Genomic DNA, 20,315 nt, shown 5'->3' on the forward strand with positions numbered 1-20,315 from the left:
TTCTATTCCTACACATTTCATATATACAACCAAATAATAGAATGAGAATGGTCATTCCATTCCATTCCATTCCATTCCCATTCTCATTCCATTCCCACTTGCATTCTATTCCATTTATGCACACCAAACACAGCATTATATCTTTTCTTTGTGCTCTTTCTGTTACATTTTTCTCTGTGTATAAGTAACTCATATGTACATATTTTTGCTTAAAATTCCTTCTCTTTATAAAATATCTTTTCCATTAAAAAGCCTTGTTGCAGGAAATTTTTGTCTTTCTCTATAATCTTCAACTACGGTTTTCACCCCCAAGAAAGAAAAAGATTAAGAAAAAAAAAAAGAGGTTTGTATATCTGTTTCATTTATTAGTTCTCTTTTACGTCATCTGCAATTTATTTATTTTTTGGATATCAAGAACAATAATTGAGAATTAATATATATATTTATAAGTAAACATTTGTATAGAGAGAGAGGGGATGAGAAGACTTAACGAACTGCATAAAGAAGACTTAAGGAACTGCATAAAGATGTATGCAATCCATGACCGTACTCTTAGAGATTTTGAGATTCGTTTTCATCCATAAGCCTTCAAAAGTCCTACTTCGCAGCCGATGATTTTTCAATTGCATGCCTAAGAAAGAAAATTTGGCGTGCTTTTTTCATAGGTGCCTTTCCAATCGGAGTGAATCGGAGAGATCGAGACCATCGTCGGAGAAGTTTGGTCGTTCCGGCCAGATTTAGGTGTCCAAAATTCGAACGATCCCATAATCGGCATTAGGCCAGAGCCAAGGAAAGTAAGGAGTGTGAGTAGTGTTCTGGTGGACACGATCTAGGAAGACAAAGAGGAAACGGCGGAGCTCCACCGCCTGAGTGGTGTTTTGATTTGGAGAGCATTGGGGGGATGGGCTAAGAGAAAAGAGACATGTTTGTTTCTATAAAGGACTTCATTAGTTACAACATGACACTTGGACATCAAGGAGGAGTCGGTACTAAGTAGGTTATTTTAAGTCGGGTGAAATAGCAATGCTCTTATTTCAAATATAACATTAACCTCTCCCGTTAGTATTGACTTTGACCCGAAAGAGTTAAATGGCTATTATATCTATTGTACTTTTATTGTTTTTGTATGTAAAATATATGTTTCCTTACTGACAAAATAATCTTTTTAAAGTTTTCAAAGGTATTCCCGGGATTTAAGTAAATATTTAGCATGACATCAATGTGACAAGAAAGGTCAGTGCTTAGAGTTGAACCAGAAAAGAGGTCACTATTATTAAATAATCTATGAAGAGGTAAGTGTAATTATCCCTTTCTTATATTAACCCTAAATTAGATTTAGCTTCAATGGAAGGCATAGAGGGCTAATGATGGAATATCAGTTGACATGGCTTAAATTATTGAAACACATTTTAATTCATTATAACTTGTATTACTAGTTTCTTATTAGCTTATATTATTCGTTTCTTACTTCTTTTCCACATATGATCTATGTCAACTGTCAAATGTAAAAGGTCGAAACCCCATTTTTTATTTTATTTTTTTGTTGAGAATTTTCTTTTATATTTGTTCAATTGAGCATTTATGCATCACTAAATTAAAATTGTTCGAAATATATGGGGAATTGGAAATAGCTCAAAAATGGGGTTCGGGTAGGGTTGTAAAAAACCGACCCATCTGTTTTCCTGCCATAAATAACGGTTCATCATTCCAAGGTGTCTCTCTCCACGGACTGGAACTTTCGAATGCGAGTGGAGACCACCATTCAGTGGGACCTATTCAATGCTGAGCTGCCACGTGTTCTGTGAGGGTGTTAGAAGCAAGAGAGGTGGTTTGTTTCTGAAGAGGTTTTCATTCGCCCGACTTGCTTCGCTGTCTCAATGATCACATTTACAAACCAAATAGAGAGAGAGCAGAGAGGGGAGAGAGAGAATTGGCGGAGGCGTCCATAATCCGGAGATTCTAGAGAGAGGTATGGAGATTCAGAAGGAGGACGATAAGGTGACGCCAATGGTGGTGGAGACGGCGGCGACGGAGGAGGAAGAGGAAGAGCAGCTCGGTTCAAGCTTGACTTTGGAGAGAGTCGCTGCCGCTAAGCAATTCATCGAAAACCACTACAAATCTCAGAAGAAACACCTCCAAGATCGCAAGGAAAGGTACCAATTCCTCATCAACAAATTGAAATTAAATGTGTGTATGTATATACGACAGATACATATATGTATGTGTACATTCATACAAATATATGTATATATATATAGATATATTTGAATGCGAGCATATATTATATTAATAAAATTAATATTGTGGAATTCGTCAACATATTCTTTCGGCATTTCTTTTGTTCCAACATTTTCTCTATTCAAGGTCTTTTGTCCTTATTTTGATTGTTCATCAACATAATCCCTTTACGTGTTGATCATTTCTGTGTGTTCCGGTTTCTTTTATGTTTCTCTTGACTTTAATTTCTTGTTGGTCCGTGTTATGATATGAACATAGCTAATCTGAAGCTTAAACATTTATTAGATTGTAATATAACTCCATCACTCGATAAATTATTGTAGAATAATACCTAATGTAACTGATGTAATGATAGAATTGCTTCTGTTTTGTGGGGCGGTATGGGTTTGAGTGCATCATATTGCAAACGTACCACAAATTTAGCGAGTGCAAATAGATGAACTTGACGATGAGGTTGTTATTGTTTGAAAGCCATGGCTAAAGTGTACACGAGAGATTAGGAATCGAATGATGGCTTTTGAAGCTATTGTTTGAAAGCCATGGCTAACGTGTACAAGAGAGATTAGGAATCGAATCTCACCTAAGTCGAGGTTGAGGGGCTTATGGGGTGTGAAGTGCATTGTGCCAATCCAGAATCCTATGGTTGCCTGACCTAAAGAAGATAATTTATAATCTGAAATGTTTTAATGCATGCATTGAGCTGATTGTAGATGAAAACATATTACACAGACACGTGATTTGGTGTGTAAAGTTCAAACATGCTCTGATATATAATTGGTTAGAAAAATTCCACTAAAATAAGTTATACCAACCTCAAAATATGAAAATTTCAAACATACCAATGATGCTATGAGCTTTTATAGCGGGTCATTTGCGAACATTCTTTATGAACCCGTAGAAGTTATTCTTGTTTCAATGCCCTTGACAAGGTGGTTTTGGGATGGCATTGAGACTGGCACATCACTTTTCCAGCGAGGATAAGCCAAATGGGGGCTGGCTTTAGTTGCTGATTGATTGGAAATAAAAAATTATGTGAATTAAAGGGCAATAATTAAAGATATGATAATAATGAAATTTGCTACCAATAAATATTTTTTAAATCTTGTCTCACTATACTTGGCTGGAAGATGAAAGACTGATTTAACGCGGTTACTTTAAAGATAATATATTTCTCGGCAGAATATACTGTCTGTGGTTGCTATCGTTTGTTAATAAGAAAATCAAATTTTCAGCCATGAAAAATATTAACAAGTTGGTTCAGTTTTGTTGCATCATCTGTGGTTGTAGTTTTTGCTTGACAATATTCCTTGTAAGATGAAAGGCACCCTCCGAGAAAGGAATAGTTGGTCTGAACTCCGAATTGAAAAGCTCTGCTGAGAAGTCTAGAGCTACAAGAATATTATGTGGTCCCATGTGGTATAGTCTGCCCCAAACTGGTCGAACAGATCTAAATTTTGTTTTTGGAATGCTCCCTGACATATTTTTTTTTATATTTTGCAGGCGTTCAGTTCTAGAAAGGGAGTTAGCATCTTCAGATGTATCTGAAGAGGAACAAATTAATCTATTGAAGGATTTGGAGCGCAAAGAGACTGAGTACATGAGACTTAAACGGCACAAGTTCTGTGTGGATGATTTTGAGCTTCTAGCCATTATTGGGAGAGGAGCCTTTGGAGAGGTTTGAGATATGAATTTTCTTCAAAATGAATAAAAATTTCCTTCTTCCGGGTCCCTTTTTACCTTCAATTCACTGCATGAATATTGTATTTAAGCAATATTCTAATTTTTAATAATTGTGTGAAAAGTTGAGTGACTCATAATGATTATGACAAAATAATTAAAAAAACTCAGGGTGCGACCATCAGTCATCGATAATACTATTAGGTTTTTTTTTTTAAATAACCTCGTCAAATTTTAGACCGGATCTTGTATCTCTCTTTTCTTATATTACTCATAGTAATTTATGACAATTTCTCAAGTTAGTATCCTAGCTTTCAATGTGCTAAATGTTACATTTTTAGTTCCTGAACGCAATATTAACTGTCCCAATTTATTGAAATATTTTGGTTATTCATTTGATCAAACTTCAGGTGGTCTTGTATGTTTTGGCTTCAATACATATCATTTGCTTTATATTGTGAGGTAGGAGACTGACAGTTGTTTATGTAAAACTATTTTACAGGTTAGACTGTGCCGGGAGAAGAAATCTGGCACTATATTTGCCATGAAGAAGTTGAAGAAGTCAGAAATGCTTAGCAGGGGACAGGTGAGAACAGACATTATTAGCAGCTTTTATTACTTTCTCTAGAAAAGGACTACTTCGGTTTCGATTTTTTTATGTGATACTCTTCCCCCTTTCCTATTGGTTTTTATTTCATTCCACTCAAAGTAGAAGCTATTTCTTGGTAATGATGGTTCTATATTGTATGAGTTTGTAAAAAATATACTTATAGTTCATCTTGATCTCTTGGAATTAGTTATCATTATATAAAGCCTGTATATATATCTTATAGGAGTTCTATAAATTGAGCATTGAGATATATTTACAACAGCCATGATTCTAAAGTACGGTTTTATGTAGTGTGAAAAGGCGTCATGTCCTATTATTAACACAGCCATGGCTCTAAATTAAATTGAATGGAAAAGGTTCTTCTTTTTTTATTAATTTAATCAAGTTTCATAATATTTCGTTTGATCAATCATGACTGTTATGTTTGCTTTTTCACGGGAGTGTTGGACAAATGATCAACCTTTGATTGTGCACTTATATTCCGATTTAGATTTATGGTGTTTTATTGTTTAGTGGGATCAACATGATGCAGCATAGTGTGTGATCTGTGGTATGATGACATACTGCTTTTCCTTATATGGTGTCATGTTAGATATCAATGTATACTGAGCATGTTGCTAAATTTGTATATACTTTTCCCAGTTTCATTGATATTGAAGATTAAAAATGAATTGTGCTTTTGGCATTGCATGCCACAAATCTCTGCAGCTCTTGCTGTTGATGTGTTGGTGGGTTAATCATTAATGGTGATGCAAATCAGTTAGAATAATGATATTAAGAATAAGGAGTAGAATTCAACAGTTGGGACTCGGAGAGGCTCACATAGTGCTAATGAAATAAAAGGGTTATATAAAACCTAGGAATGGGGTTAACCTGTAAAAGGGAGATTGACCAATTCAGCTACTATATATTGGTGGTATGAAAACTGAATGGGTTTACCCCATATGTGTTTGAACAGTCTCCTCAATCTGCTTGTGGATAATTTTGGGGCTGGCAAATTGACCTGCTGGTGAAGGGTTCCGTTCTTGGTTTTATCTGGTCTTGCTTGTGGCCTGCGGTTTTGATATGTGTTTGCCCACGTGCATGAACACGTGGGCGTGAGTATTCAAAGGAATTTAATGGTCACTAAAAGTTGAAGCTCTCTCATTGTTTATATTTATGAAAGTCAAATACTTGCTGCTGCTAAAAGAGATTCCGTATTAATTGTGTGCCTTTACTTTTATCAACCCTTTTGATGTTATTCCTGAATCTATTTAATAACTTCTGTGTGCCGTTATTTTTGATGCAGTCACTATGTCTATGAAATGTGAATAGGATTTGTTAACATCTGTTACATTGAACGGAAGCGATTTACAATTCTCATGGCATGTAACCATTGGAAGCATTATGCATACTTCTCCAATAATTCAACTTCTACACAACTGCATTTTACTATAACTATGGTTACATTCTTGATTACCATGTCTTTCTATAGCCCATTTACAACTTTTACGCATTGGACAAATTACACGGGCTTCATACTTTTACGGCCTGTGGGAATATTCTTGTGCTCACTTATTGTCTTTCTCTTTACACCATAGGTTGAACATGTTAGAGCTGAAAGAAATTTGCTTGCAGAAGTTGCCAGTCACTACATAGTCAAACTTATTTATTCCTTTCAAGATGCTGAATTCTTGTATCTGGTGATGGAGTATTTGCCTGGTGGGGACATTATGAATTTGCTGATCAGAGAAGAGACTTTAACTGAGACTGTGGCTAGATTTTACATTGCCCAAAGTGTTCTGGCCATAGAATCTATTCATAAGCATAACTACATCCACAGGTTGGTGTTACCTCGATGGTCACATGTCAATAAACTCACTATAAATTAAAGTATGTTATAATGTATTAAATGTGAAGCTGGGTATTTTAATTTACCTTATTTAGAAAAGTATTTTCTTGCAGAGACATTAAACCTGACAACCTTCTATTGGATAAAAATGGTCACATGAAGCTCTCCGATTTTGGTCTTTGCAAGCCTCTTGACTGTTCAAATTTGTCTGATATAAATGAAAATGAAGTGATTGATGATGAGAATTTGAGGGAATCAATGGATGTTAATGGATGCTTTCCAGATAATGCAAAAGGAAGACGCTGGAGAAGCCCCCTTGAACAGTTGCAGCATTGGCAGTTAAACAGAAGGACATTGGTATGTAATCAACTCCTTTTCCTTGTCTAACATATATATCACTTTTTACATATTTGTCAAATTTGGTTTTAAGATCTTTATGTAGTTAGTATTGTCAGAATTTTTCTAAAAAAATATGTAGTATGAAGTCAAAATATTGAAATTTAAGACGAGACCATAGCAAGAAGTTCTTCTCCCTAGATAAACATCACATGAAGACCTTTTCAAAAGGTTCTTCTCAACACAGTAAATCTCATTCGAAGACCTTAGCAAGGAGTTATTTTTCCAAGATAAACCTCGCTTGAATAAGAGGCAACAGAAATTTCTTGAAACCTCAATGACACCTTGTACACTCCTGGACTGGGAGCAGGACCTAGAAGGTCTACCCATCTGTACAAGTCAACCTATGTGGTACTATGCACATCAGAAGGTTGATCCAGTGGGATCTTAAGCAGGTGTTGGCTCGGCGGATAAAGGTCAAGATTCATCGAGGAAGGTCCCCATTAAGTGAAGTAGCAAGACACTGTTGAATCCTCCCAGAGAGTGATTCACCCTTTCACATACTGATGCATCTAAATAATGAGTTGTCTGACCACAATAAATAGCCACTCTTACAACATTTTACAGCCACTGAACTCTATTCCCGCAATAGCTATTACCACGAATCAGTTTAACTGCGCTATTGAACCAAAAGAACCCCATTTGTTACAATAACTTTTCTCCTATGTGACAAGCAAACAATTTTTTGAGTTGAGTTGAGTTGACTTGACAAGTAGACAGTCACTGAAATGTTTTAATGTATAAAGATTGAATCTTTGAATGAAAATGAGAGTTTTGAGTTAAACTTAACCAAGTTCCCTTTGAAGTCACAAAGAGTGTTTCCCACAACCGGCTATATAAAGGATATTCTTTTCGGTCATCAAAGGCAGAAGTTATCGAAACCACCTAATTAAGGCTGTTCTTAAAGAGTCTGATATAAAGAAAATCTCTCTCAATGAATCAATAGTTCCACCTTCTTACTTACCCTCTAATTTAGCTTGGTCCTTTCACCTAGCCCATTCCACATGGAATATCCATCATATTACATGCAATACTTCATTGTTATTGTTATTTTTTTTTTTTTTTGGTAAGTTATTGTTATTATTACTTTTTTGGTTTGTTAATTTTGTGCTTAATAGCCTAGACTCTTGGGCTTTGACTGGCTTGGTCTTGCTGCTGTGCACCCGCAAGTTTTGCTCACGAACTTGTTTGGGCTTTTATTTCTATATTATGTTTTTGGTAATTTAATTTAAGGGCAAATTCCACTGTCCTCCCCTCGGGTTTTGTCAAATTACACAGATGTAGCGTTTGAGACTTATTACTTTGACCTCCCTTGAGACTGTGAAAAGTCCATTTTACCCTTCATATTTTAATACTTTCAAATAAATAAATAAAATCTTTTGACGTGAAATGCCTTTTCTGCCCTACATTTATAGAAAAAGCCTCTCTCCCCTTTCTTCTTCCGTCTCTGCATTCTCTCTCCTACCCACCCCTCCCATCTCCTACCCCTCCCACCACCACCACCCTTCTAACCTGAGTTCCGGCAATAATGAAAATCAAAATCAAAACTTAGAGAGTACATCACTAGTTAACTGATCAGTAGCAGAGGAAGATTATTCAAATTTTGGAAGAACTGCTAGTGTTCCCAGAAAAAGAGAGGGTAAAGCAATAGACTTTGCCAAAAGCCCAATTCAAAAAAACGCAAGCTTTAATCCATTGCAATTTGAAAAGGCGGTCAAAATTTTTAATTGATGCTTCAAAAACCTAAAAAAATATATATATATATATATATATATATATATATATATATATATATATATATATTCTTGATGGCCCAAAACCACCGGCATCATCTTCAATCGCCAGCACCACTTTCATCTCCGACTGCCTGCAAATTTTTTTTGTTGAAGCAACGACTCCTGCAAGATCTGTGGTTTTTAGCTTTATCAGTGTTTAATTTATAATTTATTTGCTCTGGCTTTGCCAATGGATTTCTTTTAATCTATTTTATATAGATACATGCATATATATACATAACTTTTATATGGACAAACATATACATATAGCTATATATATGTACACACAATTCATATGCATGACTCTGTATTTCGAATTGGAAGGGGACTTCAAAATCCAATACTGTCAGTTATAGATTCCTCACCGAGATTGCTTATACCTATTAAATACATACATATACATGTACCCAAATCGCACAATACACACACCTTAAACAAGACCCAGATCTTTTCAAAAAAGGAAAAGGAAAAAAACAAAAAACAAGGCCAAGATTGGATTATACATATTATAGATATACAAACACATGCACCCCTTAGACAAGACCCAATTTAAAAATAAAAAATAAAAAATAAAAAACTGATTGTAGTTTTGTTTTTGTGAGTCACTATTTAGATAATCATAGCACTAATTTGGAGTTGTAAGTATGTATTTGTGTCTTACTAATTTGAATCATTATATCATCATTTATATATACATATACATACATATATATATGTACTATGTATAAGGTCTTTTGAAACGATGAAGAAAATTTAAAGGATAAGAATAGAAAGGTTCAGAGAGATTATGAGGAGAGAGAAATCTATGTAACTTTAATGTTGAATTTAAAATAATAAAAAATGTAAAATCTTCTTTTTCATCACATCAAGGATAAATTTGTCATTGTGTTGATGGTATTATTGTCATTTCATGTCAAAAGACAAAGCTCTTAAAGTCTTTTAGCTCAAAACAAGGGCAATTAAGTCATTTTATAAAATTGTAGAAATGGATTAATATAGGAAGGGGGTCATTGAGCACACGCTCCTAACCTCCGGGGAGGTCAAAGCAATAGGTGTCAAACGCACTATCCGTGTGTAATTTGACAAAACCTCTGGGGAGTTCAGTGTAATTTACCCTTAATTTAAACTTACCTACTGATAACATTAAAAAAAAAAAAAATGTATTAGCTAAAATTTGTGGGAGGGCTTCTCAGCTTTGGCATTGCTCCAAGAGGGTTGACATAAGCATGGGATCTGGTCATCATAAATTAATATTAAAGTTTGTCAGATGCTATATGAGTCCATAAAACCGATAAAAGCTGGGCTACTTGCATAAATATATCGTTGCCTTTTAGATTAGAAAAATGGGCTACCACACAAATCAAGGCCCAAAAAGGCACTTGAGGTGTACCTTCTATTATATGCTTCTGATCATGGCATGGGAGTAATTGTCTAGACCATCTCCAAGTCTGAGACTTGAATCATAATGCTTCAGCTTTTGAGGCTTACAGTCACTAGGACTCTTTTTTATTTTACACTTCAGTGAGTGGTAGATAATAATATTAGCACAAATCCATGTGATTTATATAAATTACGAGTCACTAGGACTCTTTTTTATTTTACACTTCAGTGTGAGTGGTAGATAATAATATTAGCACAAATCCATGTGATTTATATAAATTACTTCCTATCGTTTAGAGAAAACATTAAAACTTTATCGAAATTAAAACAATTTGTAAAGTGTTGTCCTCTTTTTCTTGCTATAGTCAGTAGTCAGAAGTTATAACTTTGCTATTAGCTTCATATGTTCAAACTTATCGTACCAGTTGCTTCATTTGTTGAAATTAATTGTGTCTGTAACTTTATAAGTTTGCTAATTTCTAGTATTCACTTTTGAGATTCTTAAATTAAAATTCCTCTTCAATAGTTTGGATAATTTGGTGGATGGGGAGGAGGAACATATTAATGATATAGATGGAAGACTCTCTCCAAGTTCTTGGTGCTGTCTACTTTGAGGTATCCTTACATCCAAGTCCTAATAGTTGACCATGCTCTGGCTGTCAGCACATCCCATGCTGCAGTGCCTTTTATTGCATTGTGTTCCAGTAATTAATTTCTTCATATTATTTCTATTCTGAAATTCTGAAGTCATCCCACATATGAGACCAATTTTTTATGAAAAATTGCCGTCAGGAAGATCATTAGAATTTGTCATGTGACTACCGAGGCTTCATGTTGTTATTGTTTGACTTATGCTCTTAGGCCACGGTCATTTTCATATATGGTTAATTTGGAACTAATTTTCTTTGTTTGGCCGTGGTTGTCAAGATTTCAAGCATTTTTGCCTGTAATGACTGTCAGTTTAAGACTAGCTATCATGTGTTCTTTTTTTTTTTTTTTTCCCCTTCCAACAGGCATTTTCCACTGTGGGCACACCTGATTACATTGCTCCTGAAGTATTACTGAAGAAAGGATATGGCAAAGAGTGTGATTGGTTAGTTAATTCAAAACGAATGGGGCTCAGTCTAGTTATTCAGACAATTAATATCTTATATATGCCTATAATATGATTTGATATTTTATTTCCAGATTTGCTTCAGTAACAAGTTTACTTTCGTGGTTATGATAGAAGCTAAAGAATGAGAAGATCATTTTCCTTTTTCTTTAAACTTAGCAAAAAAATTTGGAGATGTAATAACGAGTAAAAATCTTTTCTGTTAGATGTACAAGTTGTGCACTTGTTTATGAATGACATTTTAGTTGAAAAGAACCAAAGGTAATGTCATGCTTTTCACAGAATTCTATATTTTTACCCAATTTGGTCCTGATTTTTTGATCCAGTGTTCACAACTTTTTGAGGTTTCTAAGTACATGTTGTTGTACCTTAAGATACTTGGTTTCTTTTTTACTCCCAGGTTCTTTTTTTGTTCAAGTTAAATTCTTTTATCTATTTTAAGAGAGATAATTGATGCAATAATTATATAGTAAGATATCTTATTTATTTACTGTTTTTGTGCTACAGAATTATTACAAGATCAAAGAGAGGTTGAATTTAAACTTTGCCTAAATTCCTAGATTTATTTCTTTTTACATATCCATCATGAAAAGATTTCAAGTGCCTTCTTTGACTAAATCGCATCCATTTTTTTTTTTCAAAACTTAGACTTGTATCATAATTGTGATAAATACATCAAAATTATATATCGCTATATAAATCATCCAATCATTGATCGCGAAAATTTCTGCAATAAATTGGGGTAGGTCACTAGTAATCGAATCGGTTGAATTTTTGTTCATATTGAAATAAATTGAGATCGATAAGGAGTTGGTTAATGATGCTTGAACATGTACTTGTTTTGAGTGCCTATTTATTTTGTTATTGACAGCTTAATAAGAATTACTGTCTTATAAATTGCTTTTACTCTTTAGCAATGTAATCCTATTCAATTATTGAGATACTTACATATAAGTACAGGGGGATCACTTTCCTTCCCCTTGGAAATTGTGTGTGGTTGGTGGATTTCGTTTTCTTGATACAATTGGCCAGTATTTTCTTTTCTTGTATTCTTACTAGTGGCCTGCTTTCAGGTGGTCTCTTGGTGCTATAATGTATGAGATGCTTGTGGGTTACCCTCCATTCTACTCTGACGATCCAATAACAACATGTAGAAAGGTTAACATGCTATCTTTAGTTTAAGATGATCAGCTGATATTAGTTTGTTATTGTTGTGAGTAATAATTACATGATGTCCGTAGGAAGTGTTAAATTTTATCGTTTTACAATGTTTTCATTCCAACTGTTTATCTATTTTCTTCTCTATATATTTGAAGGAAGTTAATATTTCTATGTACCCCACCGTCTATCTGGGTATTGATGATTATGTTCAGCTATCTTGGTCTGTTGATGATGCCAAAAGCACCTTGTCAGGAATCTTGAGACGTAGTTAGATGGCTATTTGAGAGTGTTTTATTTGGAATTTCTTTATGAAGTTATTTTCTTTCAAAGCTAAGTAACGGCATATGCCTCTTAATACTAATAGTTGAATTGATACCCAAAAAATACTAATAATAATAAATAAATAAATAAGCTGAGTCATCTTTGGAAAATTTCCTTTTTGGTAATTTATTTGTAGTTTTAATCTCCTTAAAGGTATTCAGGTAATAGTCTCAATTACAATTCTGACATCTCTTAGATCCTTCACAATCTAATGTAACAGGACGTATCTTGGATGCTGTAAGCATATTCTAGCAATTGTTTTAGAGGATATGTCTTTTGCAGCCTTTCATATTTGAGGTATATAATAAGCTAAGAAGTTCGAAGGGAGGAAAAGAAAAAAATGGACCAATGCCATAGGTGCTAAGGTAGAAGTCTTCAGTAGTCAGTCTACACGAATCTCTCTCTCTCTCTCTCGTGTGTGTGTGTGTGTGAACTGATGAGATAGAGATGAAAGACAGCATATTTCATCTCTAGTTAAGAAAATTGGTCTAATATTTCCGGTTCAGAAGCATATCGACCCAGTTATCTACAATTCTTGGATCGCTATTTAGATTGTCAAATTTTCTGCAAGAATCTAGCAGGTTCATCAAAATGTTATATTTCTCTTCTATTGCTGGCAGTATCTAACCTAAACCTTTGAGTCTACCTATAACAAAAGTTTTAAGGGAGCCCATTTGGTAACAGAGTCAAATACGGGAATGTTATGATTAATGGGTGTAGTTTGCCGGGCTTCTCAACTCAACTGTCCATGTGTCAAATTAGTTGTAATTTAAATTATTTCAAACACCCTGACATGAAGCTTTGTGATAATATGTAATATGATCTGTTTGGCTCGAAGTCTCTTAACCTGTTTATCAATGGGTCGAGTGGTTTTGACCACCCACCCAGCCAGTTACAGTATGATTAACTATATAGTTTCTCCCACAGACTTCCATGTAAAATTCTTACTGATTTTTTTTAACTGAACTTCATTACAATCGAAAAAGAAAGGGCAAATCCAAGTGTTTTTGATGATTTAAGTCACAAATTCCACTGAGCCATCAAATGAGATGATAAGTAATCAGCTAACTTCCCTTCTTCCTGAATACATAGTTGTTTAGTTTGGTTGGTTTTTATGCTTTTTGAGCTCCTTTCTTACTGCATAGTTACTTTGTGTATCAGTCGGATTCTAACTAAATACATTCCCCTCTTACTAATCACATTACACTCCAACTAGAGTAATTTGTCCCTAGATTGTATTCAACTCCATAATTCTCTTTACATAGTGCAGAAGGTCAATAAAGGGCAGTACCTGATTTTCTGTCAGCATCCCCTGGCACATCCATTGGAACTCCTGTTGAAACATAACAGTAAAGTGATCCATACTAGGATTAGTTAGTACAAGATATAACTGTATTATGTTGTCATTGCTCACACTCTTATTAGAGGTGTATAGTTTCTTGTGAGCATTGCTGCTTGAATGCTGTAGATTTTCTTCTTCTTCTTTTTTTCTTTTGCTCTACTCTTATTTATTCCATTGAACAATCATATCAGTACTTGTTTACTTCTACCTCCAAAGAAATCATGTGATGCATTATCTTTTGATATACATTGATTTTTTATATATTCCTTCTCATGTTGATTTAAATTTGGCAGATTGTTCACTGGAAAAACCACTTAAAATTTCCGGAGGAGGCAAGGTTGACTCCTGAAGCAAAGGATCTGATCTGTAAGTTGCTTTGTGATGTTGAGCATAGGCTAGGTACTCAAGGGCCAGAACATATCAAAGTAAGTTTCCATCAACTACAATGTAGTCCTCTTCTCTCTGTACCATCTCTTCCTCATTTTTATGTTCCATTGAATTGGATCAGGCTCATCCTTGGTTCAAAGATATTGTATGGGACAAACTCTATGAAATGGAGGCAGCATTCAAACCAGAGGTCAATGACGAACTTGATACACAAAATTTCATGAAATTTGATGAGGTAGAGTGTCCTGGCTATTTATTTCTTTGCCATCCTCTAGTAGTTATTAATACTATTATTATCATCGATGCCATCCTTTTGCTCTTTTTTTTACTTGGGATGATGGCTTTTCTTAGCTATTGTTTTTATATTTTTTAAGAAATGCCATTATTTCAAGTAAAATCTTGGTGTATGAAAAAACAGCACAATTTTGAGTCCATATATATAAATTATGTTATATTTATTTCATGATTTTTGAATGTCTCTGTCCGGTGTTTTTTTTTTTTATTTTTTTGTTGTTCTCTTAAAATCTTCAATGGTGGGTTATATCTATGGGTGCAAGTTGGGCAGGTTGAACCTGACCCAACCCAAAAATCTTTGGGTTGGGTTCATTTATTTTAACAATCGGTTTATGTTCGGGTTGGAAAGCCCAACCCAAATTTATATTCCTGAACCCACTTTTTTTATGTATATAAACTTGAAAGTAAACCCTAGATCTGTTATTCCTTTCCATCACCACTACTACCTTGCTACCGCAATACCACCGTGAAATGAATACTTGAAGATGGTGAGATGGTGTTTCTAGGGTTAGTGAGAGAAGAAGTGGAGAAGAAGAAGAAGAGAAATAATATAATCGTGGAATAGAAAACTCAACTTGAGATTCTACACCACTCCAATATTATATAGAAATAGCATGATTACAAAATAGCCCTCAAGCCCACAATAAAGCCCACAGTACAATAAGACCCAAACTCTCTAATTATCTAACATGATCCAAAGAGAAAACCGATGAGTTTTGGTCTATGATTTAATCTCCGTCCCACTGTAGCTCTTGGGTAGTCTGATAGCTCACCCACAAGAAGAAATACATATAAAGAGACCAAAACGAAAATCACTACCTACAAAAAGGAAAGAAAATTTGGTATGCAGAGTTTATCTCCTTCCTTCTCTCTCAAATCTCTACCCAGAAAATCAATGAAATCCCATTTCAGTGCCAGTTGAAAACACTCAAATAAATCTGATATAGATATAGAGATAGTCGATAAATCTTGTTACTTCATTTTATCTAATTTTTTCAAAAGAAATATATATATATATATAAGAAATTAATTTTCCTTTGATTTCTATTTTTTGGTCTGTTTTTGTTATAAATTATTGATGTCTTTTAGTTTCATAATGCAAACACTGGGTGGTGAGAGATAATGATAACCCTATGCTTAGGTTTAGAGAATATCAAGTGCAGTTAATATCCCTTGCCAGGGACCACCAAAAAAAATATTTATGGGTGTCTATAATCGGGTTTGGGTTGACAATCAAAAACCCATGATCAGGTTGAATTCAGGCTAACCCAAGATAACCCGAACTCGGGTTGGGATCGGACCCATGTTGGGCCTGCCCAACTTGCACCCCTATTTATATCTTCAATTTGAAGAGTAAATTTCAGGAATTCCTTAATTCTTTTTTTTTTTCTAAATGAATTGTCTTGGCAATGGTTATAAAATGCCATCACCATGAAGTGGACATCATTACAACATTTGTCATAAACAAATGAAAAAAAAAAAACTCTATTGATAATTATGATCATTAAATTACAAATCTCACATGACCAAAGAATATAAAATGCATTAGTCATAATGTAATTTTGGTCGTATATCATACAATATTATATAAGGAAAATATATATATATATATATATATATATATAAATATGTATTGTCGTGTCCCTGTCCTACTTTAATATTTCCTGAGTCCATGTTTCATACTATACTTGTATCTACGCTATATTGTTGAAATAATTGAGCTTTGGTTGGTTTCAAGTGACAAAGTGCGAACATATACAGTCTTCATGAACTTGTTCGCCATAAGCAACTGATGTGAGTGCAGATTCCAAAGCCAACTGTTTTTCCTTGCCACTCCAATGTAGAGTAATTTGAGCAACTTTTTAAGCGAGGATACAAGTCTTTTTGCCTTGTTTTATCATCATGTTTCTGATCTATGGATGGATAGATATGACAAAATCTTTTGATGATGTTCAGTATATTGCCTTTCTGAATCACCACTTTTGAAATGTATTCAAATCATGACACAGGTGGATCCTCCAACGCCAGCAAGAACTGGTTCTGGATCCATAAGGAAGGTATGTAAATTTTCTGTATAAAGTAAGCCTAATTTGCATCAAGTAGATGTAGTTTATTCTTACCAAGCTTAGTGGTATCTCATCAACCTCCCAAAGTGAGATGGCCAATTCCCATAGGGGCAAATGGGTGTCTGAGTTTTTCTGCCATTTCTTCTAGTTTGATAATTTCATAATTTAAAGATATTTCAGGGTCTCACGCAAAGGTCTGTCACCAGGCCCATAAGCCCCTGAGAGATACCAAGTCAGCCCATCATCTACTGTTCTGAATTTTAAATTGACGAGAATTCCCTTCTCTTGCCTCCATTTGCAATTCCCATCTACACTGCTAATGAACATCAACAAGCTACCACCTTTCAAGAAAAGCATCACCAAAGATACCACCCATCATGCCTTGAGAAGGCTCACATTTACTTATCAAAAAAAAAAAAAATGTGTTCTCCCTCACTTTTCATCACTGCAATCTCCGATTCAGTTTCTAGCAACACCGTAATTAGTATCCATTCATTATTTAATACACCTTCAATTATATATTTTTCAGTCCCCTTGGAAACTTCATCAATCCATGATATTTTACTCCTAAACTCTTTTACTGGTCCTCCCTCTACCTTCTGCTCCTACCTCAAGAACACAAAATTATTTTATGCTTGTAGTCAAGGTTTTAATGGTTCTTGGTATGTTATTTCCTTTCATTCTAGCATTAAAAGCTTTGCACCAACCAATGGTTAGGTCCTCCCAGAATCTAATTCAAAACATTCTATTTCCCGCACCACCCCATCCGAATTGTAAAAATTGGGAGTTCCGTTTGTACTCGTCCTAACATCAGTGGCATGTCCTTTGAGTAACCCTCCTTTGAAATTGTTCTTCGCTCAAATTAAATTTACCGAACAAGTTGAAGTTCTCTTGACTATTGGAGTTGGTCCTACACCCATCCTTTGACCAGCTCAAAACCTTAACCTCTCTCTATGACAACTACACTACTCCTATTCAACTTTTATTACCAGCTTTTGTAGTTGTTGTCAGAAAACTATTATCATGTCAAACAAACGATGGCAAATATGTCAAATCAACCAATCTTATTTAAAAGCCACAACAAAATAATACTGATTAAAGTATCGTGCAACGAAAACTTCATTTGATTCCTTCATGCATAAGAAGATAACACAACTTTCTTTACAGTAAAATGGCAACTAAAGCCAAATAAGCTGTAAAAGGGAAAGAATTCCAGAAAATAGAACAATTTATCTACCTTTCTATATCTCTTTCTACATATATATATATATATTAAATAGATAGGAATGCAACATTTGATTTTTCACATGGCAGCCTTATTTATTTCTCCTGGTCTCTCTCCTCTTTCTTTCTCTCTCCTCTTTTCTGTCTTCTCTCTCCATTTTTTCCTCTATATTTTACATAGATTAGAGTATCAATATTGCTGGATAAATTGCACATCAAAAGGATTCGTGGAAGATATTGTATCAAATAATATTTTGAAATTTTGGTAGAAGGCAATGGTGGAATTTTTAGCAAAAACGCTGAACAAACTGGTTTGAAAAATGAAACTGATAGCACAACTGAAGAATAAATATTTTAAATTAGTTCAAGAAAGCATGTCCAGCCTTCAAAGGAAGTGCGGAAGGAGGAGGATCTTTTCCCTTGATAATCAATCCACCTTGATTGAGTTCTGCCAGAAGTCGATTTCATGCTTTTCTATTATGACATGCATCATTCCTCTCTTCAATGTCATTAACTAGACCACTTATCTGCAAAAGTTACACAAAGTTATCCATCTTGAATATGCTTACTTAAATGCCATATTTTTATGTATCCCATACTGAAAAGATTTACCAAGACATCTTATTCTGTTCATTGAATCTCTGTCACAGACGTTGTTGACTCCCAAAGATTTAAGTTTTGTTGGTTATACATACAAGAACTTTGATGCTGTCAAAGGGATGCGTCATTCTTTTGGTCAGTGATTTTACTTGATTATGATACTTTTTGTTTCCTTTTTCCCCCTATTGAATTTATTCGTACAGGATGGCCTTGTATCTGCCAAACATTTTTACAAAGGTAAAATCCCTATCGAACATTCTCGTATTTCTGAGTATATCAAGGTGTTATAAGTTGCTCTTAGATTAACTGCTATTGCAGTGGGCTGGAGTTTTGATAATTCTAATCTCAAAATTTAACGTGTGTACTGCAAGCATTGTACTAGTGACCAAAAATAAATGTCTTTTTTTTTCCTAATACTTTCATCCTCAATTTCCATGAGACATCCAAAAGTATTATTAGCTAAAAGAATTCAGTTTTTTATTCTAACATTCTGCCACCTTTTGTGGTTCAGTTTGATGATATGTTTACAGGTTCTATGCTCTATAACTTGTAAACAAATCTTCCCGCCATTGGAAGATGTGTATGACTTCCGCAGCTATCTTAAAATACTTGTGGAATAGTTACCTTTGAAAGAGGGTTACTAGAATTTTGAAAATAGCTCGGCCAGTAATTGCACATTCCCATTTTGGGCAAAGGAAAACTCAATCTGCTATTAGTTCAAGACAACAATTGTTTTCTTTTTCCTTGACTGCATAACTTCTTGCAATAAAGCAATTAGTAATTTAACATTTTGAAGTAAAAAGATAAGTGAAGCCATCATGTACTTTATATTCTTTTCTTTTTTCCTGTGAAAATTTATAAATTCATTGAACAAGAGTTTTAATAATTTATAGGCCTGCTTGTTTGCGTTACCCTATAATTTCCACTGTGGATCTCTGATATTTGTTTTATGCTCACAGATATAAGGAGTAGCACGTCGCCACCACGTTCGTCAATTGATTCTATTCGCAGTAATGAAATTGAATACTACTCTAAATCTTTAGTAATGTTCTATGACTCTTATATGTGGTTGGATTTTTATGATAGTTAATGTACCTTTTAGGTGATTCTGCCGTGGACTACTCTGTCCAGCTGACAACTGATGATGATGCAGAGACACTGATCCATGTTCCGTCAGCTGATATCATTTCAGAGTGATGAGCAAACCAAGCCATCGCCTTGTAAATCTTTCTTTTTTTTTTTTGGGTAACAGATGGACAATCACCCTTATGAATATGGTAATGTACCTACTTTATTTTTATCAGGTTTGCCCTTGTTTGCAATCTAAATGAAGTTCAATCCCGCTTATTTTGCAGAACCTTCCAATTGTACAGTCATCAGAGGAATTTCCAAAAGGCCGGTTGATCAGTAGCAATGTAGTCATTGTAACTGAAAGTTCTTGTGTCCGGTTAGAGAGTTTATCATTTTCAAGTCCTGACTACCCAGGTTGGCAGAGCAAAATCTGCTATCGCTTGTGACAGTTTCATGGCTTTTTACTTGGTTTCTTTTCCTTTCTCTCCCTGCGCTATGGTGTAGAGAACTCCAAATACATTTTAGCTGTATTAACGACACCAGTAACTAATATTTTATTGAAAGCTTTGGGGTTTTATAAAGACAAACAGTAAATCAAGTAACTAATATAGTATTTCATGATGTGAAATATTACATGTTTATTTGCAATCTAAAGATTTATTTGCAAGCAGTATGGACTTCAAACTTATCCACACTGTAATCTATGGTAGACTTTTAATATATATATATATATATAAGCTTCGGAGATGCATTAATGCCAACACTCATTACTTTAACAAATATTACTTGTTGGATGACACGTGTAAATTGCTGTAAGTAAATTCAAGC

General features: G+C 34.4%; 1 protein-coding gene across 3 annotated transcripts; it reads left to right on the top strand.

Annotated features, from left to right (window-relative positions):
• The first annotated feature begins 1,737 nt into the window (after positions 1 to 1,737).
• On the top strand, positions 1,738 to 19,659 carry LOC132275955 (uncharacterized). 3 transcript variants are annotated; one of them, XM_059777172.1, is made up of 14 exons: positions 1,738 to 2,153; positions 3,739 to 3,913; positions 4,418 to 4,501; positions 6,106 to 6,347; positions 6,470 to 6,713; positions 10,921 to 11,000; positions 12,095 to 12,179; positions 14,139 to 14,270; positions 14,354 to 14,467; positions 16,536 to 16,583; positions 18,467 to 18,551; positions 18,620 to 18,653; positions 19,376 to 19,426; positions 19,519 to 19,659. In XM_059777172.1, exons 1-13 carry the CDS (start codon positions 1,972 to 1,974, stop codon positions 19,386 to 19,388), a joined length of 1,518 nt encoding a protein of 505 aa, XP_059633155.1. In that variant the 5' UTR covers positions 1,738 to 1,971; the 3' UTR covers positions 19,389 to 19,426; positions 19,519 to 19,659. The 3 variants fall into 3 exon arrangements, with proteins under 3 accessions (XP_059633155.1, XP_059633154.1, XP_059633156.1); XM_059777171.1 differs by lacking the exon at positions 18,620 to 18,653 and having other exon boundaries at positions 1,740 to 2,153; XM_059777173.1 differs by lacking the exons at positions 1,738 to 2,153; positions 18,620 to 18,653 and adding an exon at positions 3,140 to 3,654.
• Positions 19,660 to 20,315: the final 656 nt, after the last annotated feature.

The sequence above is a fragment of the Cornus florida genome, unplaced genomic scaffold, assembly GCF_030987335.1.
Source record: "Cornus florida cultivar Cherokee Brave unplaced genomic scaffold, ASM3098733v1 CherokeeBrave_3.0.0_Hap2_Chr10, whole genome shotgun sequence".
NCBI classification, from domain to species: Eukaryota; Viridiplantae; Streptophyta; class Magnoliopsida; order Cornales; family Cornaceae; genus Cornus; species Cornus florida.